Below are 22095 nucleotides of genomic sequence, written 5' to 3' on the forward strand. Positions count from 1 at the left end.
AAACTAGGTAATTATTTACAAAGTACAATGTGCTTCTATAAAATCACCACTGCTAAATCATTTGAGTTCAAATGTACCAGTAAACCGTGCTTCACATTGTGGAGAATGTATTTCCAAATATTTGTTACAATACAAAAATATACTATGATACATTACAACATAATTTATATATTTTTCCTGTACCTTTACATATCATGTACAGCTATGGCCAAAAGTTTTGCATCACCTACAATTTTAGGATTGAGACATAATTAGGCAGATCCTTTTCCTCTAGCATTAAAACTGAGAAATCTTTAACTCACAGCTGTAAGACTCGACTCGTATTTAGAAATATAAAACATGGATCTACTAGGTCTTCACGGTACAGCATAGCATTTAGTTTTATTATGATGTTTCCTGTGCTCCAATTCTCCATGCAGTCTGCATTTCCTAGTTTTCTGACAGATCTATAAATTATTGGATATGTACAATTTGAAATAATTGTAAATTCTGTCCATTTGAAGATATACAGTATGTATGTATGTATGTATGGATGTATGTATATTCCCTTAAAAGGAATGTATTATTGCGTAGTCCCCTATAACAGATCCAATACCAGCTTATGCTGACAAATGGAAACAGATATGCCCCAAACACTTGATTTCAAGAGTATTTATTGTGTAATCATAATTTTGGTAATTGAATCACTTTTTACAGATTACATTTAACATACAGTATTACATTTGCTCAATTCACTCACTGACAATCTGTTATTCTTTAAGTTGTAATCATAAACAAGTCAAAATAATGATGAGCACCCTATGCATTAATTAGCAAGGACCAAATAATTAGTGGCATACGGTCAAAAAATATGAAGTGTTTGACTCAAGAGAAAATACAACTCCTCTAAACTTGGACTGAGAATACATGTTCCATTTAAGACAAAACTCACCTAATAACATGTTGACCATTTTCTTATCAATACAGGTTAAAAATGCATTGCAATTTTATAAATCTATATTCACCAGACATAGTTTGCGTTCTAGAACACACATAGAGAATAGATTGGACAAAAACAGGGCATGTAAAATGCAACAGGAAAAGCAATTCACCCTAATCAGCTTTTAATACAGTACTCCAAAAAGTTTAACATGCACAATATATTTTGATGTAATTTTTTAATTGACCATTATACATCTGCTTTGCTGTAACCATGCCATCCATGACAGATATGTTCCCACATTAAAGGATATTTAAAAAACTATCTTTTTGGTCTGTCGATGTCATCAATAGCTGCTAACAGTTTCTGTCTCGCCTTCTTGTTTATGTGGGATCCGAGACAAACACTCACCAGATTGGTCAGCTGCTTGGTGGAATATTCCTGGCCAAAAAAAACACATTTGTATTACCCAGACAGAAAGGAACAAACTATCTTCTATTCTATAATGTGTCATTTGAACTGACACATTATTTTTTCTTAACATAAAAAAGCAGTTCATCATCTTGCATCACGCAGATGTCATCGTCGTGTTTCTTTATTTTATTATTTCATGTCACCTGCAAGTTGTTTTTATAACCATCTGTATAAACAGTCTAATAGGCCCTAATTGGTTCTCAATAAAACCATCTGTGAATGTTAAACATTTTAGTAAAATCAATAAATGTTTGTTAAAATCAAATACAGTGCTCACCCGTTATAACACATTTCGTTATAGTGTGGAATCGGTTATAACACGGTAGGGTCGTGGCTCCCATTTGCTCCATAATGCCATTACAGTAGCCCTTTTATACTCGTTATAAGGTGGAACACAAATAGCACGATCTTGTAACTATGCCTCCCACTATGTACATGTAAATGTTTCTAATTTTGTTGCTAAGGAACTGTATACGTATACACAATTTAGTAGCAACAACAAGGCTTCTTTCTTTGGACACTAAAGAATGGATTCTTAAAAAAAAAAAAAAAGAAAAAAAAAGAGCTGTTTTATGATCTGTACAGATTTACCTTCAAAAGGGCAATTTAATCAAACCTACAGACTCATCCCTGGTCTTCCCCAGCTATTTTAATATGTCCCTTTTGAGCTTCTGTGTAACGCAAGGCACGTTACTCTAAGTACACATCTAAATCCATTTTCTGCTGCTCCTCAGTTATTTGCCACTGGGGTCCTGCAAAAAATCGTAAGCCGAAACCAAAGAAGTACCACTGTAGCGAGGTGTAGTGGGCTTCGAATGAGGTCTTTAAAAGTCATATCATTGTTAATTACTTCACCATACCAGGAAAAAGAAACAAACCTTTTTTTTTTTACAATTTGCCCGAGGTTCTCAACAAAACCAATTTATTTGCATGAAAACGGAAAAGGTCATGAATTGCAGTTAAAATTACTATTAAGTATTGAGTATTTAAATATACCTTCTTAAATGCAGATGAAAACAGAAAAAAACATTCCCCTTACAATGGCATATTATTATTTGTGGCTGACTCAATTAAATGACAAGCTGTTTATGGATTAAACTTTTCAAGGGGTACATGTATTTTCCACGAGTTCTGATGCAAGAGAAAAGAACGTTACTTGTTAGCTTCAGTCCCAGCTGGCAACATCAGGTAATGTGGTATAAAATACGAGAACAAATATAGTTTCCCCCAAAGGGGTCCAAAGGAATTTTTCCAGAGAGAAGCCTACCTCCTTCCTGCCTAGAACTACATCTGGAGATGGAATTCTTCCCTGTGGGGAGACTCAAGCTTGGTAGCTCAGCTAATCATAATCACCAACTACTATAACAATGCTACACAATGCAAGGTACAGCTCATTTTCGTTCTAAAAGGCTAAAATGAACATGATTCATCTACTGTTGGTACACGGTCTGTCAAGCACACAGAAAACAGACTGGCAGAATTACTGTACGGTGTCCATAATTATTCCCACAATTTTGAAAAGCATGCTGCACAATGTGTAATTCATATTAATGCAATTCATTACTCTTTACTCTTATTAGCACTGACAGCAGTCCCCTTTTTCTTGTAATGAAACTATTTTGGTTCACTGCTTGTTCTTTATTCTTCAGTCAGTGAGTTACACATGTGGCCTTAAGGTTACTCCTTACTTTTAGGGCCTATCCATTTATTGCAGACAAGGCTGAATTCTAGAGGCCCACAATATTCTAGCATTATATTGGTGTCCATATATTGTTGCAGTTTACTGGATACTAACGTCACTTAAATCCCAGAAAATATGCAAAATACGTTGAAGTGGTAAAACTTAACAAGAGACATATGGCAGGTTTAATTTTTCAAACTATTAGGACAGGGTTGGTACCATCTTTTAATCATTTTTATATTATGATTTGAGCAAGAAGATTTAGAACAAGCATGGACGACAATAGAGTTAGTAGCAAATAATGTGTTACCCTGTGGTTCTTGATGAACTGTTCCATATCGTTCTCAGTCAGATAGTAGGCTTTAATGTAGGTCTCCACAAACTCTTTATCTGGAATGGGCCTGATGTCGGTCAGCTTCTCCAGCTTCATTAAAAACTGCTGAAAGTCCAGTTGCATCAGGGCACGTCCTTCGTTGCTGCATTTCTTGACATTAGCATAGCTGAAGAGGGAAAGAGGACACAGTGAAATGACAGCTATGGAAAGTATAAATATATTCAAAGCACTCCTGAAGAGAAAGTGAATATGTCATTCAAAGCAGATATGTGTTGACTGCCCATCCTCACCATCTTGTAAAAGCAGGTCTGGAATTTTTTAATTAATTAATAATGTTCAACTTGTTCATGAGTGCCTTAGCTTCATTGAAACAGCAGGTTATTAGGATAGTAATGTAGCGTTTGAGTACCTTAGCCTCATTGAAACAGCAGGTTATTAGGAAGCTAATGTAGCGTTTGCACACATCTTAATCCTGCACTGCAGGTGGTTGTTTGAATACCTATATACCTGAAACTACGCTAAATATTTTCTTAATGTGTAAGACACCTTCAAACGCCACATGATCACTATAGGCACACTACTTGCGTCACATAGCCTTTTTGTAACTACTGGTTACAGACCACTTTCAGTTCCACTCACATATAATAATGTATAGGTACATATGTTTCTCACATATTCCATATTTTCTCTAGCTTCTTTTTTCTAAATAAAAAAAACATGTCCAGGAATCCCAGCTACTGACTCACTGTGTGTGACACTGAGCAAGTCACTTAACCCCGTTGTTCTCCGTCCTTCAATGAGACGTAAAACTGAGGTTCTATTGTAAGGGACTCTGTAGCAGCAGTTGTTGAATCTTAGTTCACCCCCTAGTCTCTGTAAGTCGCTTTGGATAAAAGCGCCTGCTAAAGGACTAAATAATAATAATAATAATAATAATAATAATAATAATAATAATTAGTGCAGAGGAAAAAACTCCTTCTCGATGAATTAAATGTATGACATTTACATTTTGAAACTGTGCAAGAACACAGATTTAGCATGTTCCGGTGTACAGAGGCTAATACATCTAGCCATCTTGTCCACATGGTATGATTTTGCTGGGGACAAACATTCAGACCAATGCCAAGATGCTGCTCAGTGTGATTAGGCCACTTTCTGTGTGTACCGTACAATCTGAAGACTGGTACACTAAATAGTCTTTCTGAATAATCACTCTCTGAAGAAAGTACATGCCTGTGGCTAAATATCAAGAGTGGACACATTAGCATTACTTCTAGTTTTCGTTTTCAGTTCAATGTATTTCTGTGTTTTCTTCCCCTGTATAACAAAGCCAGCAGAGCCAGAAATAATTTTGCTCACTGCATGCTTGTACTGTGCTGCCATGCCTCACACGCCGTCAACCTTAATGTGAGCTGATTCTTTCTGCATGGAATATTTTAAAAACAACAAGAACAATAATACATCCTGGGTCCGGCAAAAACGTGAAAGTTAAAGAACACCTGTCTTCATGAATCCCACTGCATAGGTAATTCATGTAAATCACTGCATTAAAAGACCACATTTAGATGGCCCCAATCTGTTTAATACCTGAGACCAAACACCAATGGGGCACATGTCCTGTGCTACTGTATAATAATTCTGAATTGATGAAAGACATGACAGATTCTAAAAACATGTTCCTGTGATTTTCTGCACATAAACCACAAACTGTGTGTATATATATATACACACACACACAAACACCAGATGCAAGAATGGCTCACAGAACCAGTCTGACAAAGCTGCTAATTAAACACTGCAGTAGTAGTAGCAGCAGTGAGATTTCTTTATATTTAAAGTAGAAGACTGGTGGTGTAATTATGAGCAGGAAGCAGCTTGCAGTGGCTCATTTCCATTTTGTACTTTATTTTTCAGTACTCGTTTCAACATTGTTGCATTTGTGGGCTGACAGAAGTCACTGAAAAACACCTAATTTTATTTTATAATCCACAATTATTTTGTTTTATTTTCATCTCTAAATAAGCTTTTCTGATAAGTTTTTAATTCCAAGTAAACTTACAAAGCCTTGGGATGGGGTGTCAGCAGTTTAGTCATGTATTATTGTGTACTAAGATGAAAGGACTGAAACGTCTGCTTTGAAAATTGGAGACAAGGGTGATGTTATTTACTGTTGCCTCCAGTCAAATATCAAAATACACATACTTAGCTGGGCCCTGATCTTTAAGGTGTGACAAAAAAATAAACAAATGAAATAGTATTTGAATTTGAATAGAATTTGACCCAGAGACAGAAAGCTGCAGTTTAAGCGTTGGTGTGCATATTTACTTAAAGAAACAGGGCACGAGGGCCAAAATAAAACAGTCAAACAAAAGACTAAACAGTTGTTGACTGGGCATTTGACTTCATGTCACCGTCACCTCCAAACTCCTCCACAAAACAAAGGATTTTGCTTCCTTTTTATACATGTGACCATTCCTCATTTAGCACCAATTACCTAATTGGGGAATGGTCACACCTGATTGCTGGCAGGGATAGATTTAACCCCATCCCTGCCAACCTTACATTCCCACAAACACACTATATACATTAAGGGCTCTCACCCTGCCATAGCAAGCAATTTGTTTAAAAGACAGAAATGTTTCAATGCGCTTGGTTACTGAAGCAATAAGAAGCATTAGTGCTGCTTTACTTTGCAAACAATAGTCAACTTCACAACATAAGTAACCCTATATATCATCTCAAATATTAAACCCAAAGGTGACCCCATTTTATCATTGGGGGCCACTTAGATTTGCTATGCAAACTGATGCAGATAAAATCATGACTCATTTTGACATCTTTGTTTCTGACAATTCCAAATACATGGTTCTTTTCATGTGATTAATGGCTGACCTGAGCAGGTGGGAATGCAGTCTGGTTAGCATTACTATCTCAGTATGGTTCCAATTTTTTTTTACAAGTTGCACAGCAGTAATACAAAAGCAAGCTGCATTTTTGGAAGCTCATTGCATACATTGCTGCATGTAGATGGTTCATATTGACATCCCTCAATAATTTTAATATGGTAACATAAATCAAAGGTTATGACAACACTTCCCTGATTGCCCTCAGTAGGGATAACCATGGCTTCATATTTCATCTAGGTCAGGGGTTTCCACCCCCCACCCCCCTTTCTTCACACATACCTACATGCTGCACAATACAGTAGTGCCAGACTGTACCTATTTTTTTTAAATGATTAAATACTTTTTGCCTAAAATTACGAGAACTAATACCTTCTCTCCTTATTAAATTGATGTGGATGACTTGCACTGCATGGCATCAGCAAGCTTCACAGTCTGGATTGTAGCTGCTGATTGCTAGCCTCGAGCAGATGTCCAGGTGATCATCTGTTAGAGCGGACCGGAACTTGATGATCTTCATGTTTGAGAACGCTGACTCGCAGAGTTAGGTGGACCCAAAAAATGCTGTTAAATACATGGCACTTTCATCTTCCAATTGCTTGCATTCAGCATCTCTTGAGGCCAGAAACTCCTTCAGTCAACAGATCCTTAAATCTCTGCAGAAATGTTCCTCTGCTCAGCCACCATGTGTAACAAGAAGTCTGTGTGTTCAGCTTCACTTTCTTCCAGTTGAGACCTGAAAAGGCACCTGTGCAGACTTCTGGTCCGAATTGAACACAAAATCTTGAGCGCAATATCCATGACATCTTTTATATTCAGCATTTTACCACACAAAGCCTGTTGATGAATTATGCAGTGATAACTAAGTCCTCATCATTTTTGCAAAGAGCAATGAACCCAATGGGCAGTCATGGCTGGTGCTCCATCCGTGGTTCTGGACACAAGTTTCTAAATGGGCAACTGTATGTTATTGATAAAGTCTTTGAATGCTTGACAAATTTCCTCTCCTCGAGTGTTTCCTTTCAACGGTATGATTTTGAGGACTTCCTCTTTAGTGGTCATGTCTTCAAACGCTATGAGATGTGTCGATCGCATCTGTTGATTCGTCAAATTGAAATGAAAAGATCACACACTCATTCATGTCTTTCTTTAGTTACTCCCTCAAATCCCCATCCATCACTTCTGAACACTGTGTAACAGTATTTCTGGAGAGCTGAATGTCCTTAATAGCTGAAATGATTTCTGGTTTATTTTTTAAATCATCAAACAATGAGTCTGCTGCCTCTAATGATGCTTTTTTTTTACAATCTCTCCATCCTCGAATGGTTTCTTGTGCTTAGCTAGTATGTGACTGACCCAGAATGATGCAATCGTGGCTGCCTTTGATTGGTAGTTCACTTTTAGCTGGAAAGCCATTCTCATACTTCTTATGAACACTTTTGAAATGCCTCTCGACATTTCCTTTCTTAGCAAGAGCTACGCTAGAATGGCAGACCAGACACATGCATTTTGAATTTACAGTAGTGAAAAAATCTTCCTCCCACTCACTGTGAAAGTGATACGCTTTTTGGTTTCTTGCTATTTGGTCCAGCTATTAAGGCCTTCACCGCAACGTTACAGAAAATAAAATCACTGTAAACGTAGGAAAAAATGAAATAAAAAAATTGTTACAGGTCTCCTGCTTAATCGCAACTCGCAAGTATCGTATCAACCAGTAAACTAAAGTTTGTGAAATCCTAGCAACGGCAATGGTGAGAGAAAGATATCAGAACGGTGGTTTGGTCAAATTGTATTTCAGTCAAGCTGTTTTTACCTTATGGCTGCAGACAAATACCTGGAAGCTGCTTAAAATTAGACACTTCTGTGAGCAGGTCAGTTTAAGGAAGCTTCATTTACTGTATTGAAATGAGTTTTGTTTTTCTGATTATTTAGTTGCTGCATTCTGTCTGCATTTTGACTGAATTTAAGTTTAAGGGCCTCACGTATAGAGTATACTAACGGGCTATAATAAACCTGCATACTAAATGACAACTCTGCTTGTTTTTTTTCGGGGGTTGCATCGGACCTGAGTTCTCACTTTAGTTTTTTGCTGACTTAAATCTAGGTGACATTTTAAGTTAGAAGTGTTTCCTCACCAGAATCTATTTTAAAATGCTGCCACACAAATCACTTTGAAGCCAACATGTTGGTTAAATAATTGCAATTTCAAAAACCATGAACTCAGACGTGATTTGCCACTTACAACCGATTACGGCTACAATGGGGGTACCAGGAAAATAATAAATAACAAAGTTTAATACCTTTTAATACATTATTTTATTCTTTCTACAGTGTGTCTAATTGTATAATACATTGGTATGAGTGATGCAGTAACACTGTATTTAACTTATTTATCACAGTTAAAAAACTAAAAACCCTGACGTGTATAATAATGGTATGTCCTGTACCAAAAAACAACTGGACTCGAAAAACAGATGAAAAAGTGGATAAAAAGAGATGATAAAAAACTGATCATAACCGATTTGCATCCCTAGGTTTAATGATTTGTTTTTCTGTTACAATGAGTTTTGGATAAGAAATAACATTTTTTAAATATCGTTTTAAGAAAAACAGTAATTTTAGTAGTTTAGTAATTAATTGATTTTAAATAAAAACCATCAATGTGAGTGACAAGGAACAACTTATGAAAGATCAAATAATTAAACATGTCAAGCTCTTAGCAATACTGTCTCATAATTTAAACAAGGACATATTTAATCAAAACTGCAAGAGGTGACAAATTAATCATGAGCATCACATGGATAATCAACATTTTGAATACACTTACATATACAATGGAATATTCCAAACCCGTTGCTGCTCAAGTACTGAAATACAATACGTTGCACTGTTCTGGTTATTCATTTGGAACAACACATGCAATGGCATTAGAATCACAAATAAAACATGTTGTAATTTACCCTTCCACAAGAGTTCTGTTAGCCAGTCGAATGCAGTGTTCCCAAAGTACATTAGACACAGGCAAAGGGATGCGCACCTGTCTGGAAACATCTCCAAGTCTCTTGTTAAACTGCTCAAACTCCTGAAAGAAGACAGACAACCTTGAATTATCATTCAACAACAAGGTGCTCAAAGCTGGTGGAAGAACATGGTTCGCGTATCAGACACCTGATCTTCTGTTGGTCAGTCAAATTAACAGACACCTGGCAAAACTTGTTATCACGAATGGCATAGGTACGATACAACTGGTTTAAGATGATTCCTTGAAAGTATAGTCCTTTTCTAATGTCACCAGTACAGAAGGGTTCTTCTTTCACTGATGACATTGAAAAAATGCTCAGGTGTGGACACTGGTTTAAAACTAGCATTGCCTCTAAGACTGGCTTTTAATGAACTTCAGATTAAAAACATTTTACTGTAAAAAAACATTGTAAAAGTTGATTTTCTAGGCATTTTTGTGGGGGCCTTTGGTGTGTGTAATATTAAACTACTATACCAATGCCACAATGGGATTACTACAGCCACGGTTATGGCTCACACAAACTTAACTGTCAACAACCAGATTTATTTTTTCAGGATCTCCGGCATTTAAGTCATGTTGCTAGGTAGAAACACAAAACCACTGTTCTAATTAAAAGTTTTAATTTGTTACTGTTAATACCCTTAGTCATTTTGAATGTTAAATGCAAGCTTTCAGACTCCTGACTGACCTCCTCTCAAAAATGTCACAGCTATACTGCTTCACTGTTAAGTGCTAATTAAAATGATAAGTGGGAATGTTAGCTTTTTTTTTTTTTTTTGCAAGAAATAGTGTTGATTACAGTTAAAAAAAAGTAGAGCAAGCTGTGAAAAAAGCAATAGCGTCATCATCTCCAGGGCCGAATGCAGTTCCGTACAGAGTATACAAGAGTGCTTATGGAGTTCTACGAATCCTGTGGAAATTGATGAAAGTGGCATGGGAAAAACAGGTTGTATCAAGAGCGTGGCGCCGAGCAGGTGGAGTCTTTATACCTAAAGAAAAAGATTCTACAAGCATCAGTCAGTTTCGCCCTATTTCCCTATTAAATGTAGAAGGCAAGATTTTCTTCAGCATTATTGCTCAGAGATTGTCAATTTACCTATTAAAGTACTGCTTCATTGACACTTCAGTACAAAAAGCGGGCATTCCAGGTTTCCCAGGATGCTTAGAACACATCAATGTGATCTGGCAACAAATTCAGTCAGCTAAAAAGGAGAGGAAGGAGCTCCATGTGACATTCCTGGATTTGGTTAATGCATATGGTTCAGTGCCACATGAACTTCTTTGGGCAGCATTTGATTTTTCCAGTGCACCAATAACAATAACAAATTTAGTGAAAGCCTACTTTGGAGATTTGCAATTTAGTTTTTCAACTTCAGAATTCAGCACTACATGGCAATGCCTAGAAGTTGGAATAATGGCAGGGTGCACCATTTCTCCACTGGCTTTTACCATGGCAATGGAAGTAATTATTAGGGCATCAAAATGGGTAGTGGGAGGAGAGCGCTAGGATTCTGGAATGCGACTACCACCAATTCCAGCATACATGGATGACATGACAACCATGACTACAACAGTAGCCTGCACTAATCGGTTATTGGGCAAATTAACCAATAACATTGAGTGGGCACGAATGCAATTCAAGCCCACTAAATCAATTAAAGGCGAAGTAGTAGTTAAAAGGTTCTACATTAATGGTGAGGCAATACCAACAGTGTCTGAGAAGCCAGTGAAGAGTCTTGGGAGATGGTACGACAGGGATCTAAAGGACACCGTTTGTGTGGGAGAAGTTAGACAACAAGCAGCGGAAGGGTTGAAGAGCATAAACACCAGTGCTTTACCGGGCAAACAAACTCTGGTGCTTTCAGTTTGGTCTACTGCCAAGGCTGCTGTGGCCACTGACTGTGTGCGAGGTTTCTTTGACAACAGTTGAGAATCAATTCATACGTCAGGAAATGGTTGGGAGATCCACGCTGCCTCAGCAGAGTGGGACTTTATGGTAAAGGAATACTGCAGCTACCAGTCTCTGCTCTAACCGAGGAGTTTAAGTGCGCCAAGGTGCGACTGGAAATGACATTAGTTGATTCATGCGACAAATCCGTAAGAGAGGCAGAACCTGTGTTGAAAACTGGAAGAAAGTGGGCGGCAAAGAAAGCCATGGAAGATGCAAAGGCTGCCCTTCGAATCGGTGATATCATGGGGCAAGTTCAGCATGGAAGAGGGAGTCTTGGTCTCAGTTCAGCTCCTCCTACATGGCACAAGGCAGCCCCAGCTCAACGGAGGAAGCTGGTAGTCAACGAGGTGCAAAAGCAGGAGGGTGAGGTGTGTAAAGGCAGTTTCCCAGGCCAGGGAGAATGGATGAGATAGGAGAGTGTGGAACAACACAAGATCGACTGGCAAGACCTATGGACAATGGAACAGAGCAGGATCAGTTTCCTCATCAGATCAACATATGTCTTGTGGTCTGGATCAGCACGTCTTGTTCATCTGGTAGAGTTAACAGTGCAATGGGAGGAGGATGCTGTGGATGAGGTGTATGAGAGGAAGAAACTTTGGTATGGTCAACTAGCTGCTGAAGCGGAACAGCGAGGATGAAGACTCCGGGTTTACCCAGTGGAGTTGGGTTGTCGAGGATTTGTGGCACACTCTACAACCTGGTTTCTCAGAGACGTTGGGTTCAGGGGCCAAGAGTTGCATAGCACAGTGAATAACTTATCTGAAGCAGCAGAAAGGAGAAGCAACTGGCTGTGGTTGAGATGGAAAGATTCTGGCTGGGGATCTCAAGCACAATAGAAAGAAAGTAACGCTGATGTGCAGGTAAGTAAGCTGGGCTGAGCTGAGCTGAGTGGGGGACTGAGGGGGGTGATGCTGGGACACCAGAATCACTGGTCGAGCCCTCTTGAGGTGTCATGGGCTAGTCGATGAAACACTAAGGATGGAAGGTGCCCACTTGAAGACCCCTGAGAAGTACCCTACTTAGCTCAATCCAGATGGTTGTCATGCTGATGCGCTGGGGAAATCGCACTGTGGTTGATCCCCAGAGCCAGCATCGCAGCCGGTGTGTGTGCTGATGCGCTGGGGAGGCAAAATAAACTGATCCCTGGAGCCAGCATTACACTTCAGCCATCACCACCAGGCAGAAGGATATCTATATCATCAGATGGAAAGAAATGCAAACGGATGGAGATGCAAATGGATCACATTAGTTTACTGTAAAGCTACGTTTTAGTCGGTGCTTATCTTGGCGAGAGCCGAGTTCAAATCAGCATGAAGTTTTAACATCTACTCTCATGTAATGGAAATCATGGTGCTTTATGCATGGTTAATTCACGGAAAGTTACATTTTTGCTTCACTATATGTGCATTATAGAGAGGGAGTTATTTTATTTTGTATTTTAGTCAGATGTGCGTTGTTATGTGTCCCACAGCGCCCCCCACCCCCTCCCCCATTTACAACACTCTTCGGTTATAACGCTCATATTGTGTGTCCCCCGAGACCCACGTTATAGCAAGGGAGCACTCTGTGTGTGTGTGTGTGTGTGTCTATATATATATATATATATATATATATATATATATATATATATATATATATAAGCTCAAAAAAATTGGAGGGACAAAATATATGGCTAAAGTAATTGAATCTATTCAGTCTTGAACAAAGAAGACTACGTGGTGATCTGATTCAAGCATTCAAAATTCTAAAAGGTATTGACAATGTCGACCCAGGGGACTTTTTTGACCTGAAAAAAGAAACAAGGACCAGGGGTCACAAATGGAGATTAGATAAAGGGGCATTCAGAACAGAAAACAGGAGGCACTTTTTTTACACAGAGAATTGTGAGGGTATGGAACCAACTCCCCAGTAATTTTGTTGAAGCTGACACCCTGGGATCCTTCAAGAAGCAGCTTGATGAGATTCTGGGATCAATAAGCTAATAACAACCAAACGAGCAAAATGGGCTGAATGGCCTCCTCTCGTTTGTAAAGTTTCTTATGTTCTTATATAGTTTGAACCCCCCATATTCAAAGGGGGCTTGTGTCCCTTCTGCCCCATGGGTTAGGGGCCTATGCATGCATTCTGTTCTAAGAGCATGGGGGGATGAATGAAACTCATGATAAAAAAAATCACAAGTTACAGAGACCTAATCACTGGTAATAGTTAAGGGAATCCAACTGCTCTGCACCAAGTCTTAAATGCCTTGCAAATCTGTTTTTATAATCCTTAGCCACTTGGTTTGGTTTGGTTATTTAAAATCATCTTAACACAGGCAATACTATCCTAATTTGATGAGCAGTGTTTTAATGTGACATTCCAGAGGCAAATTAAATTGAAGGGGACATGATTTGCATATTTTTTTGGGACCAAAACTAATTGCTATATTGTACAGGTAAATATTTTTCTAACATATTTAATCTCTTTTGACCGGACATGTGCTATTTCCTATAACATGTTTTCAGATCTTATACAATATCTCAGAACCAAATCAGCAGCTATAACCCTCTGCAAAGCTTTTAATAGACACCAACAACATAGTATGGTTGTTGACTTGTTACAACAAGACTGATCCATTAGGATTAATTATTTGAATGTTTATTAGCCCGACATATGTAAAATAAACATAATGAACCAGGAATATTATACTTGGCATTTACAGTGCTATATCTTCACAAACATACCCGATCATTTTCTTATACACAAGCAAGTTTTGAGAATAGGATCACCACTTCAGGTATATGCAGATCCGCCAACCCTCCGATGTCTGAGGCACCACTGAGAACGAGACATGGTGCTCAATCTTTGGGTCCTTGCCAGTCAACAATCGGAGAAACAATCGTCCAGGGGACTTGATGCATTCGAAGGAAAAGCCCACCACTTCCCAGGAACTTTAACAATGCACCTTTCAGTTTCTATATTTTTTCATCAGGAAATCTTATTTTCCATTTTTAGATCTAATTGTACATTATAGGACATAATAATTTGATATTCAGCGTGTGAGGAAATAGAATTATTCTAATCATATAAAAAATCATAGATGATGGCAGAGGAGGCACATGTAATGATCCATGATACATTTAAACTGAAACACTGTATTGAAAATGACTGTAAAATGTGCAGTGAATGCAAATGGAAGAAATGAGTTCCTAAGTTTACAGCAATTTAATACAGATTTGTGAAATGACTTCTCAAATAGCCATTCCACTCAATGAATCTTTATGACCTGCACAAGTTTCATGTAACAGCCCTTACAATTAATTACAAGCAGGCACTGCATTTATTCAAGTGCTAAACAGGCTATTCAAAATGATTATTTCACATTGGCGTATTTATTATCTGACTTATAATCCTATCTGAAAGTACTGTGCCAAAGCAACTGTTCCCCTGAGAAACATTACCTTTAAAAGGACATCCACGTATATATTGTGTTGAGACATAATTTCTTTTATGTCCCATTTAACTCCAGCCATAAGTAGCAGCATCTGTTCATAATCTATGGCTTTGGCAGCCACAATCCAGTAAATGGGTTTTCGCAGTTCACTGGTAGTTGATACAGTCTGTAATAAAAGTTGGAGAAGTATTTTGTGTACATATATATATATATATATAGATAGATAGATCGATAGACAGACAGACAGATAGATAGAGAGAAATACATTATATTACTCCACAACAACACTAGACAGTATACACCCTCATACCAAAGATCTTTTATTTTATATTGTAATCTCCTACAGTGTTTATGTAAAAAGTCAATAGGAAATCGAATTGTACAGCAGGTATGTGCGGTACTAAATGATAGAAGTCTGACCTGGGAATAGAACTGTTGAAGAAAGGGCTTCTTTGCTGCAGGAATCATAGTGTCAAGATGAGGCTGAAGACACTCAAACTGCTCAGCCAGAAACACCCTGCAAATTACATTTACATCAGAATTCTCCTTGAAACATGCTTAATTAAAACAACATATTAAACTGCTCCTCGCTACCGATGCTTTTGTAGCAAAAGTTTTGCTTTTGAGGGATGAGGAAAAAAAGTTACAATAAACACATGTGGCATGATTCTTTACTGATTTTTGACTATTTTTCAACACAAAATTGTTCCAGTTCATTCAAATTCCTAGGACTTATCTTGTGCACAGCTTTCTTCAACTCATACAAAAGATTCTCAATTCGATTTAGATCAGGACTTTGATAAGGTCATTCCAGAACCTTGATTTTATTCTTTAACCATTCTGAAGTAGATTGTGATGTGTGCTTTGGATCGTTGTCGTGTTGGAACGATCTTCACCAAGCAATATTCGACCTATGGTTGTAATGGAAACCCCAGTCCCACTTGCAGCCAATTCACTTTGAATATCTTTGGCAGTCAATCTCAGATTGTTATTAATCTTCCTCACAATTCTTATACTTGTTCTTGGTGAAAGAACCTTCTTTCTTCTAAACCGAGGGAGCGTTATGACAGTACCATGAGTCTTGTACTTCTTGATAATAGAAACAATATTTGAACTTGGAATACTCAAATTCTTGGAAATCTTCTTGTATCCTTCTCCAGCTTTATGACAATAAATCATTTTCTGCCTAAGGTCTTCAGATAGCTCTTTACTTTTTCCCATATTGACTTATTGGTAATGACAGAAACCATCCTATTTCTAACCCTTTTAAACTCTCAAAGAATGTTCACCTACAATCTAGCATTTTCTAGACTTTTCTAGAATTAGGTTCTATATTATCATACTCAAATTTCCAGCACCTTGTAGACATTACCATCATTGCATCAAAGGGTATGAATACTTCTGAATTAGCATTTTTGGAGTTTTGCAAAAAAAAAAAAAAGCTAAATAAATAATTGTAAGACATCTATTAACTTTTTTTTTTTCCTTATCCACAAAAGCAAAACTTTTGCTTCAAGAGATTTTTCCTACAATTCTTTTGTTTTTGAGAAACTTTGAGAAATTATACATTTCCGTTGGGGTATGTAAACTTTTGACTACAACTGTACATAGGCGCCTAACCCATGGGGCAGAAGGGGCAGGCTCATTATTTACGTATTATACCTTGCTGTAGAGGATGGGCCACATTTATAAACAATCACAATAAATGCTCCCTACACAAACATATTGGTTTGACCCAAGGTCTGCACCGTGGTTAACATTAGCTAACAGTAACAGTAGGAAGAAAACGTCATTAAGTGTGAATGTGAACTTGGCAGGCGGTGCGGAGAGACGACTGCACGAATACTAATACTTAAATATAGGCAGATATTTTGTAATTATTACTCGCAAAAATATCTGAAGGAAGAGAGAGTATAAGACCATTATTAAAAGAAAAAAGGTAAAGATGAGAGTATCAGACCATTATTAAAAATGTAATTTAAAAATGTAATAATGTTGGGTTTTAGAATAAAAAATTAGGGCAATGTTGCCATGTTTACAGAAATAAATGCTGATTGATAAAAAGGGCGACTCAGTACAGTAATAGTCGCATACCCATCCTAGCCGTTTACCTGCCTTGATCAATCTCTTCAGCAACGTTAGTTTATTATTGAACAGAGAAGATTAGTTCAGAGATTGTAGATCCTACCAAAGTTTTCGTACACTGTGTTGTATGTGATCCGTGCTCTGCCATTGCTGGTAGTGTCACGGAGCTGTTCAGTGTGTTGATATGTAAATAAATCCTGTTCGCCAGTAGGGCCTATCAACTTTAACCTCCATCTTAATCTTTTGCTTGTCAATCAGCAGCGAATGCACGCATCCACACGGCAGACAGCTACTCCGTCACAAGCATTAATACCCTGTATCTTTCTAAACAAGGGATTTAGGGGAGCTCCCTAATAAAGGCTGAATCTCAAAACAATCATGAGCTACATTGGTCTGCGGCAGGTAAATTTCACATACTTGGCACTTCAATTATACTGTAAGTACAGTACAGCACTGTGCAGATATGCCACTTGTACTGGTTCTGCCATTTGGTACTTAATGAATGCTAGGGATTTAATAGGTTAAACGGTTAACTGATAAATAAATTCATACAGTTTTTACATAAGTTAATGTATAATACAAATTGATAAAATGTGTCTGGCATTTTGTACTTTAAAAGTAAATATCCAACAAAACATGTGCTCTTTACGCACTGCCTCTGAACTCTGCAAATCCTCTGCCTGTAACTTTTTATTTGGCAACATATGATGTCGAGTTAGGCATGATTAGTCGACTGAAAACTCATCTATCAAACTAGTCTCAAGCTGTCGATTTCCAGTGTTTGTACCCCGAGCACAGCAGCTGGAGACAACATAGAAAAGGGAGGAGTGTAAAGATGGAGCGGTCAATACAAAGTTATGTGTCGAATACCTGCAAAAAAAAACATTTTAGTTTAAGAAACAGGTACGTTAATGTATTATTATTATTGCCACTTTTTACTTTGTGAAGCGAGTTAAAAAAGTTGTGCGCAATCTATAGTTTTGAGCCTTTTAGTTAATCGTATTTGTATTACCGAATGGAAATATATCCCTGAATAAGATTTCAGTTTGAAACTTACACAATTTACCGCTAGCCCCCTCCCCCCACAACAGAAACGTCAAAATACATAACCGTTTACCTTTACAAGAAAGGAGAGCTGCATCTCTGCCATAACCCTCTACTTTCTTTAATGACGATTCAACCTGTGTCACCTGATCTGAGAGTAGGGTTGTCAACAGACTCCAGAATCTCAGGACACTTTAACGCAGGTCAGATTTTGTAACTCACCTCTCTAAACTGCAATGTATTCAGTAAAGTGAGAGTGAATTGTGCAAACTGTCGCTAAATTAATTGAATTGTTTTACTTAATTGCTACCAAAAGCACACAGCTGCCTGCGAGGATCATTTCCATCAATCACACCTATACAGCAGCTGATTGGCTTTCTGAGACTCTGACTGGGTGGGGCTGTGTGAAGCAAGACATATTAAACAAATAGAAACTTTACCTGCTGTCACAAGGTTAAATGAAAGAGTGCAGGTGAGTGCAAAGTTATCTATAATAATGGTGTTGCACTGTTTTGATAGATATTATTTACTCTATAAAATAATTCAAGCAATACGATTAATCATTGTTGCGAGACTCTCCGGATAGAATCGTCACCACAATTAAACAATTAAATATATTTACTAAACTGCTCAAGCAAATCACACTCACTTTACATTTCAAATACACTGCAGTTTAGAGAGGCGAGTTTAAAAACCTGACCTGGCACTGTTCGTTGCATGACTTATATAACCCAACACAACCCAATAAGAGAAGGACAGTGCCTCAATGTAGGTATGTTTTCTTTTCACCCTTTAATTACTGTGTGTATTATAACAAGATCTGAACCTCAGCCTTCTGCAAACCATGTAAGCACTTCACAAAAAAATCCTAGAACCAATCTTCTGAGCAGTTTTGGTTGAGTATATTTTATGTATTAAATACAACAGTTCTGCAACAGTTTATAAAAGTTTGGTGATCACAAAGTCTCTTGAGGAGCCTAAAGAAGTTCCATGCTAGCTGACGCTTCCATAGTTGTTGACGTGAGTGGTCCAAATATATTAAAAGACTAAATCGTGCAGTGAGGACCATTAAGGATATGTTGGCCCTTGAGGCACTAAATAAACATAACCTATTTACTGTAGGAACAATGATACTTAAAATGAAAAACATCAATGGAGAAACAAGGTACCTAAATTGAACATAAACTGAACTTTATCTAGATTGGTACATGGAACTGATTATTATGTTGATAGCAAACCCATTTCCTTTTTACATTTAATCCTTCACCCTTTTAACTCTATTTAATCTTTCTTCACACACGTTTAGAGGTCCACTGATGATTCCATTATGGAAATAAATTCATTACTTGTTACACAAGGCATAACCTTTAAAATAGCTTTAATGGTCATTTTAGGAAATTAGGCATTCTGTAATACTGTTCTGAAGGTGAATAAACTTTTGAAACTGAACTTTTTATGTCTCACAAAGAAGGCAAAATCAGTCAGTTAAGTAATAGTAATAAAGCAATTATATTTGTTATTTTATAATTTGATTATTTTGGTTAATTAATGGTAAGGCTATGTTTATAGTATTCGATTGATTCACTGCCTTTGATATTTCACAATTATTTGATGTGTCAAACAGTGAAACACCACTATGCTGTACTATACATTGCTATAATTCTACCCCATGGTATACAGTACCACAGGAAACTGATCCAACACTGTCAGTTGTATAAATTGAATGCGTTTTCCACATAATGTTGATTTATAATCATTGTGCTAGTGCCAATGAGTAGGCAAACAGTAGATGCTCATACTTCACAAAATGCACCCCGCAGCAAGTGAATTATACTGCAGTCCAAACCCTGTAAAGTAAAATATGCTCTGCATGGCAGTGTCTAAACATACCACTTACACCTTAGGAGGACTTATACAGGCAGGTGTAACAGTATCACTGCTGAATTAGAGTGACAAATCGACATATGTTTTCATTTGCTAATGCAGCTAATACATTTTTGAGAGTAGAGTGAAAAAGATCTTACAAGGATTCTGTTGCAACCACTCTTTCTGCAAGTCCATACAGTGTTCCACTGGCAGTTAAAACCACCAACTGGCTGAGATGTGGGCTTGGCACCTTTTCCTTTCTCTCTTCACCAGCTACATGGCTGCCAGTAGTTTCTGGTGCGGCCTCCTGTAAAAGAGTGTGCCAGTTAGCAAATGTTGCGTGTAATGGAAAGAACAATATAACAATTATAACAATTAAATATCACTCATAAGAATATAAGAACGTTTACAAACGAGAGGCCATTCGGCCCATCTTGCTCGTTTGGTTGTTAGTAGCTTATTGATCCCAGAATCTCACCAAGCAGCTTCTTGAAGGATCCCAGGGTGTCAGCTTCAACAACATTACTGGGGAGTTGGTTCCAGACCCTCACAATTCTCTGTGTAAAAAAGTGCCTCCTATTTTCTGTTCTGAATGCCCCTTTATCTAATCTCCATTTGTGACCCCTGGTCCTTGTTTCTTTTTTCAGCTCGAAAAAGTCCCCTGGGTCGATATTGTCAATACATTTTAGAATTTTGAATGCTTGAATCAGATCACTGCGTAGTCTTCTTTGTTCAAGACTGAATAGATTCAATTCTTTTAGACTGTCTGCATACGACATGCCTTTTAAACCGGGGATAATTCTGGTTGTTCTTCTTTGCACTCTTTCTAGAGCAGCAATATCCTTTTTGTAACGAGGTTACCAGAACTGAACACAATATTCTAGATGAGGTCTTACTAATGCATTGTAAAGTTTTAACATTACTTCCCTTGATTTAAATTCAACACTTTTCACAATATATCCGAGCATCTTGTTGGCCTTTTTTATAGCTTCCCCACATTGTCTAGATGAAGACATTTCCGAGTCAACATAAACTCCTAGGTCTGTTTCATAGATTCCTTCTTCAATTTAAGTATCTCCCATATGATATTTATAATGAACATTTTTATTGCATTCTCTATTAAATTTCATTTGCCATGTGTCTGCCCAGTACTGAATGCTGCCTAGATCATTTTGAATGACCTTTGCTGCTGCAACAGTGTTTGCCACTCCTCCTATTTTTGTGTCGTCTGCAAATTTAACAAGTTTGCTTACTATACCAGAATCTAAATCATTAGTGTAGATTAGGAATAGCAGAGGACCTAATACTGATCCCTGTGGTACACCACTGGTTACCTCGCTCCATTTTGAGGTTTCTCCTCTAATCAGTACTTTCTGTTTTCTACATGTTAACCACTCCCTAATCCACGTGCATGCATTTCCTTGAATCCCTACTGCGTTCAGTTTGAGAATTAATCATTTATGCGGGACTTTGTCAAAAGCTTTCTGGAAATCTAAATAAACCATGTTGTATGCTTTGTAGTTATCCATTATCGACGTTACATCCTCAAAAAAACAAGCAGGTTACTTAGACATGATCTCCCTTTGCTAAAACCATGCTCCTAGTCCCTTTAATACTTCTGCCTGTTATGCTAAAGTTATTTAAAACTGGATAGGAACAGGTCAACATGTGGGGCATGTTGTCCGTATCCTCCATTGTAAAAACTCAGTGCCACACAGCTTTCTTATTCATATTGCTAGTACACTATGTTCTATCACTGCCTTAGACAAGTTAAATACTTCACAGTTCAGGTTTCCTCAAAGAAAATGGAAGCTCAGAAACCTTTTCTATGTGCTTCTGAAGCAACAACCTACAGAGAACTAATAATTATGCTGACGTACTAGTCAGAAAGAAAATGGTGTCCCCTGATTTTAATTAATGAATTAATATGACTCTTAAAAGACAGCAACGCTTTTTTGTAAAGACACAAGTGAACTGTGTCATGATGGATTAAAGTAACAAGGCAGAAAGGTATGATGAAGAGTTAATTGAATGATACGTTAGTAGAGAATGTGGCCCAGGATCTGCCCTTCTCTGACAGCAGTTAGAGATCATCCCAGGCCAGCTGATGGGCTCATGGGCCTACCTGAAGGGAGATATTGATGCAAAGGAGGCAGTAGGGAGATGGAAGATAAAGAACTCCAAGACATTGACTGACAGGCAAGTCTTGAACTTAAGCATCAGTAGAGTGGAACGTTAGCCTTTCCCTTAGAATCTCAGCAATAATAACCTGGTGCCCCTTTAACTCCTAATAAAAAGTATACAGTGTAATAACTGTAGATACTAATTTTAATACCAAACACGCACTGAACCTTTAACAAAAATGATGCATTCAATGTCC

The 22095-nt window shown here is 37.7% G+C and overlaps 1 protein-coding gene across 2 annotated transcripts in view; it reads right to left on the bottom strand.

The window, feature by feature from the left end:
* Window positions 1-636: 636 nt before the first annotated feature.
* LOC117400301 (syndetin) overlaps window positions 637-22095 on the bottom strand; it is a 171470-nt gene continuing 150011 nt past the window's right edge. For both annotated transcript variants that reach the window (XM_034000044.3, XM_034000043.3), the window contains 6 exons: window positions 19874-20022; window positions 15141-15237; window positions 14728-14886; window positions 9272-9393; window positions 3385-3574; window positions 637-1360 (listed from right to left, as the gene is read on the bottom strand). In XM_034000044.3, the coding sequence (XP_033855935.2) occupies window positions 1241-1360; window positions 3385-3574; window positions 9272-9393; window positions 14728-14886; window positions 15141-15237; window positions 19874-20022 (837 nt within the window). In that variant the 3' untranslated portion in view covers window positions 637-1240. The remainder of the gene's footprint in view (window positions 1361-3384; window positions 3575-9271; window positions 9394-14727; window positions 14887-15140; window positions 15238-19873; window positions 20023-22095) is intronic.

This window comes from Acipenser ruthenus, chromosome 4 (assembly GCF_902713425.1).
Source record: "Acipenser ruthenus chromosome 4, fAciRut3.2 maternal haplotype, whole genome shotgun sequence".
Classification (NCBI taxonomy): Eukaryota; Metazoa; Chordata; class Actinopteri; order Acipenseriformes; family Acipenseridae; genus Acipenser; species Acipenser ruthenus.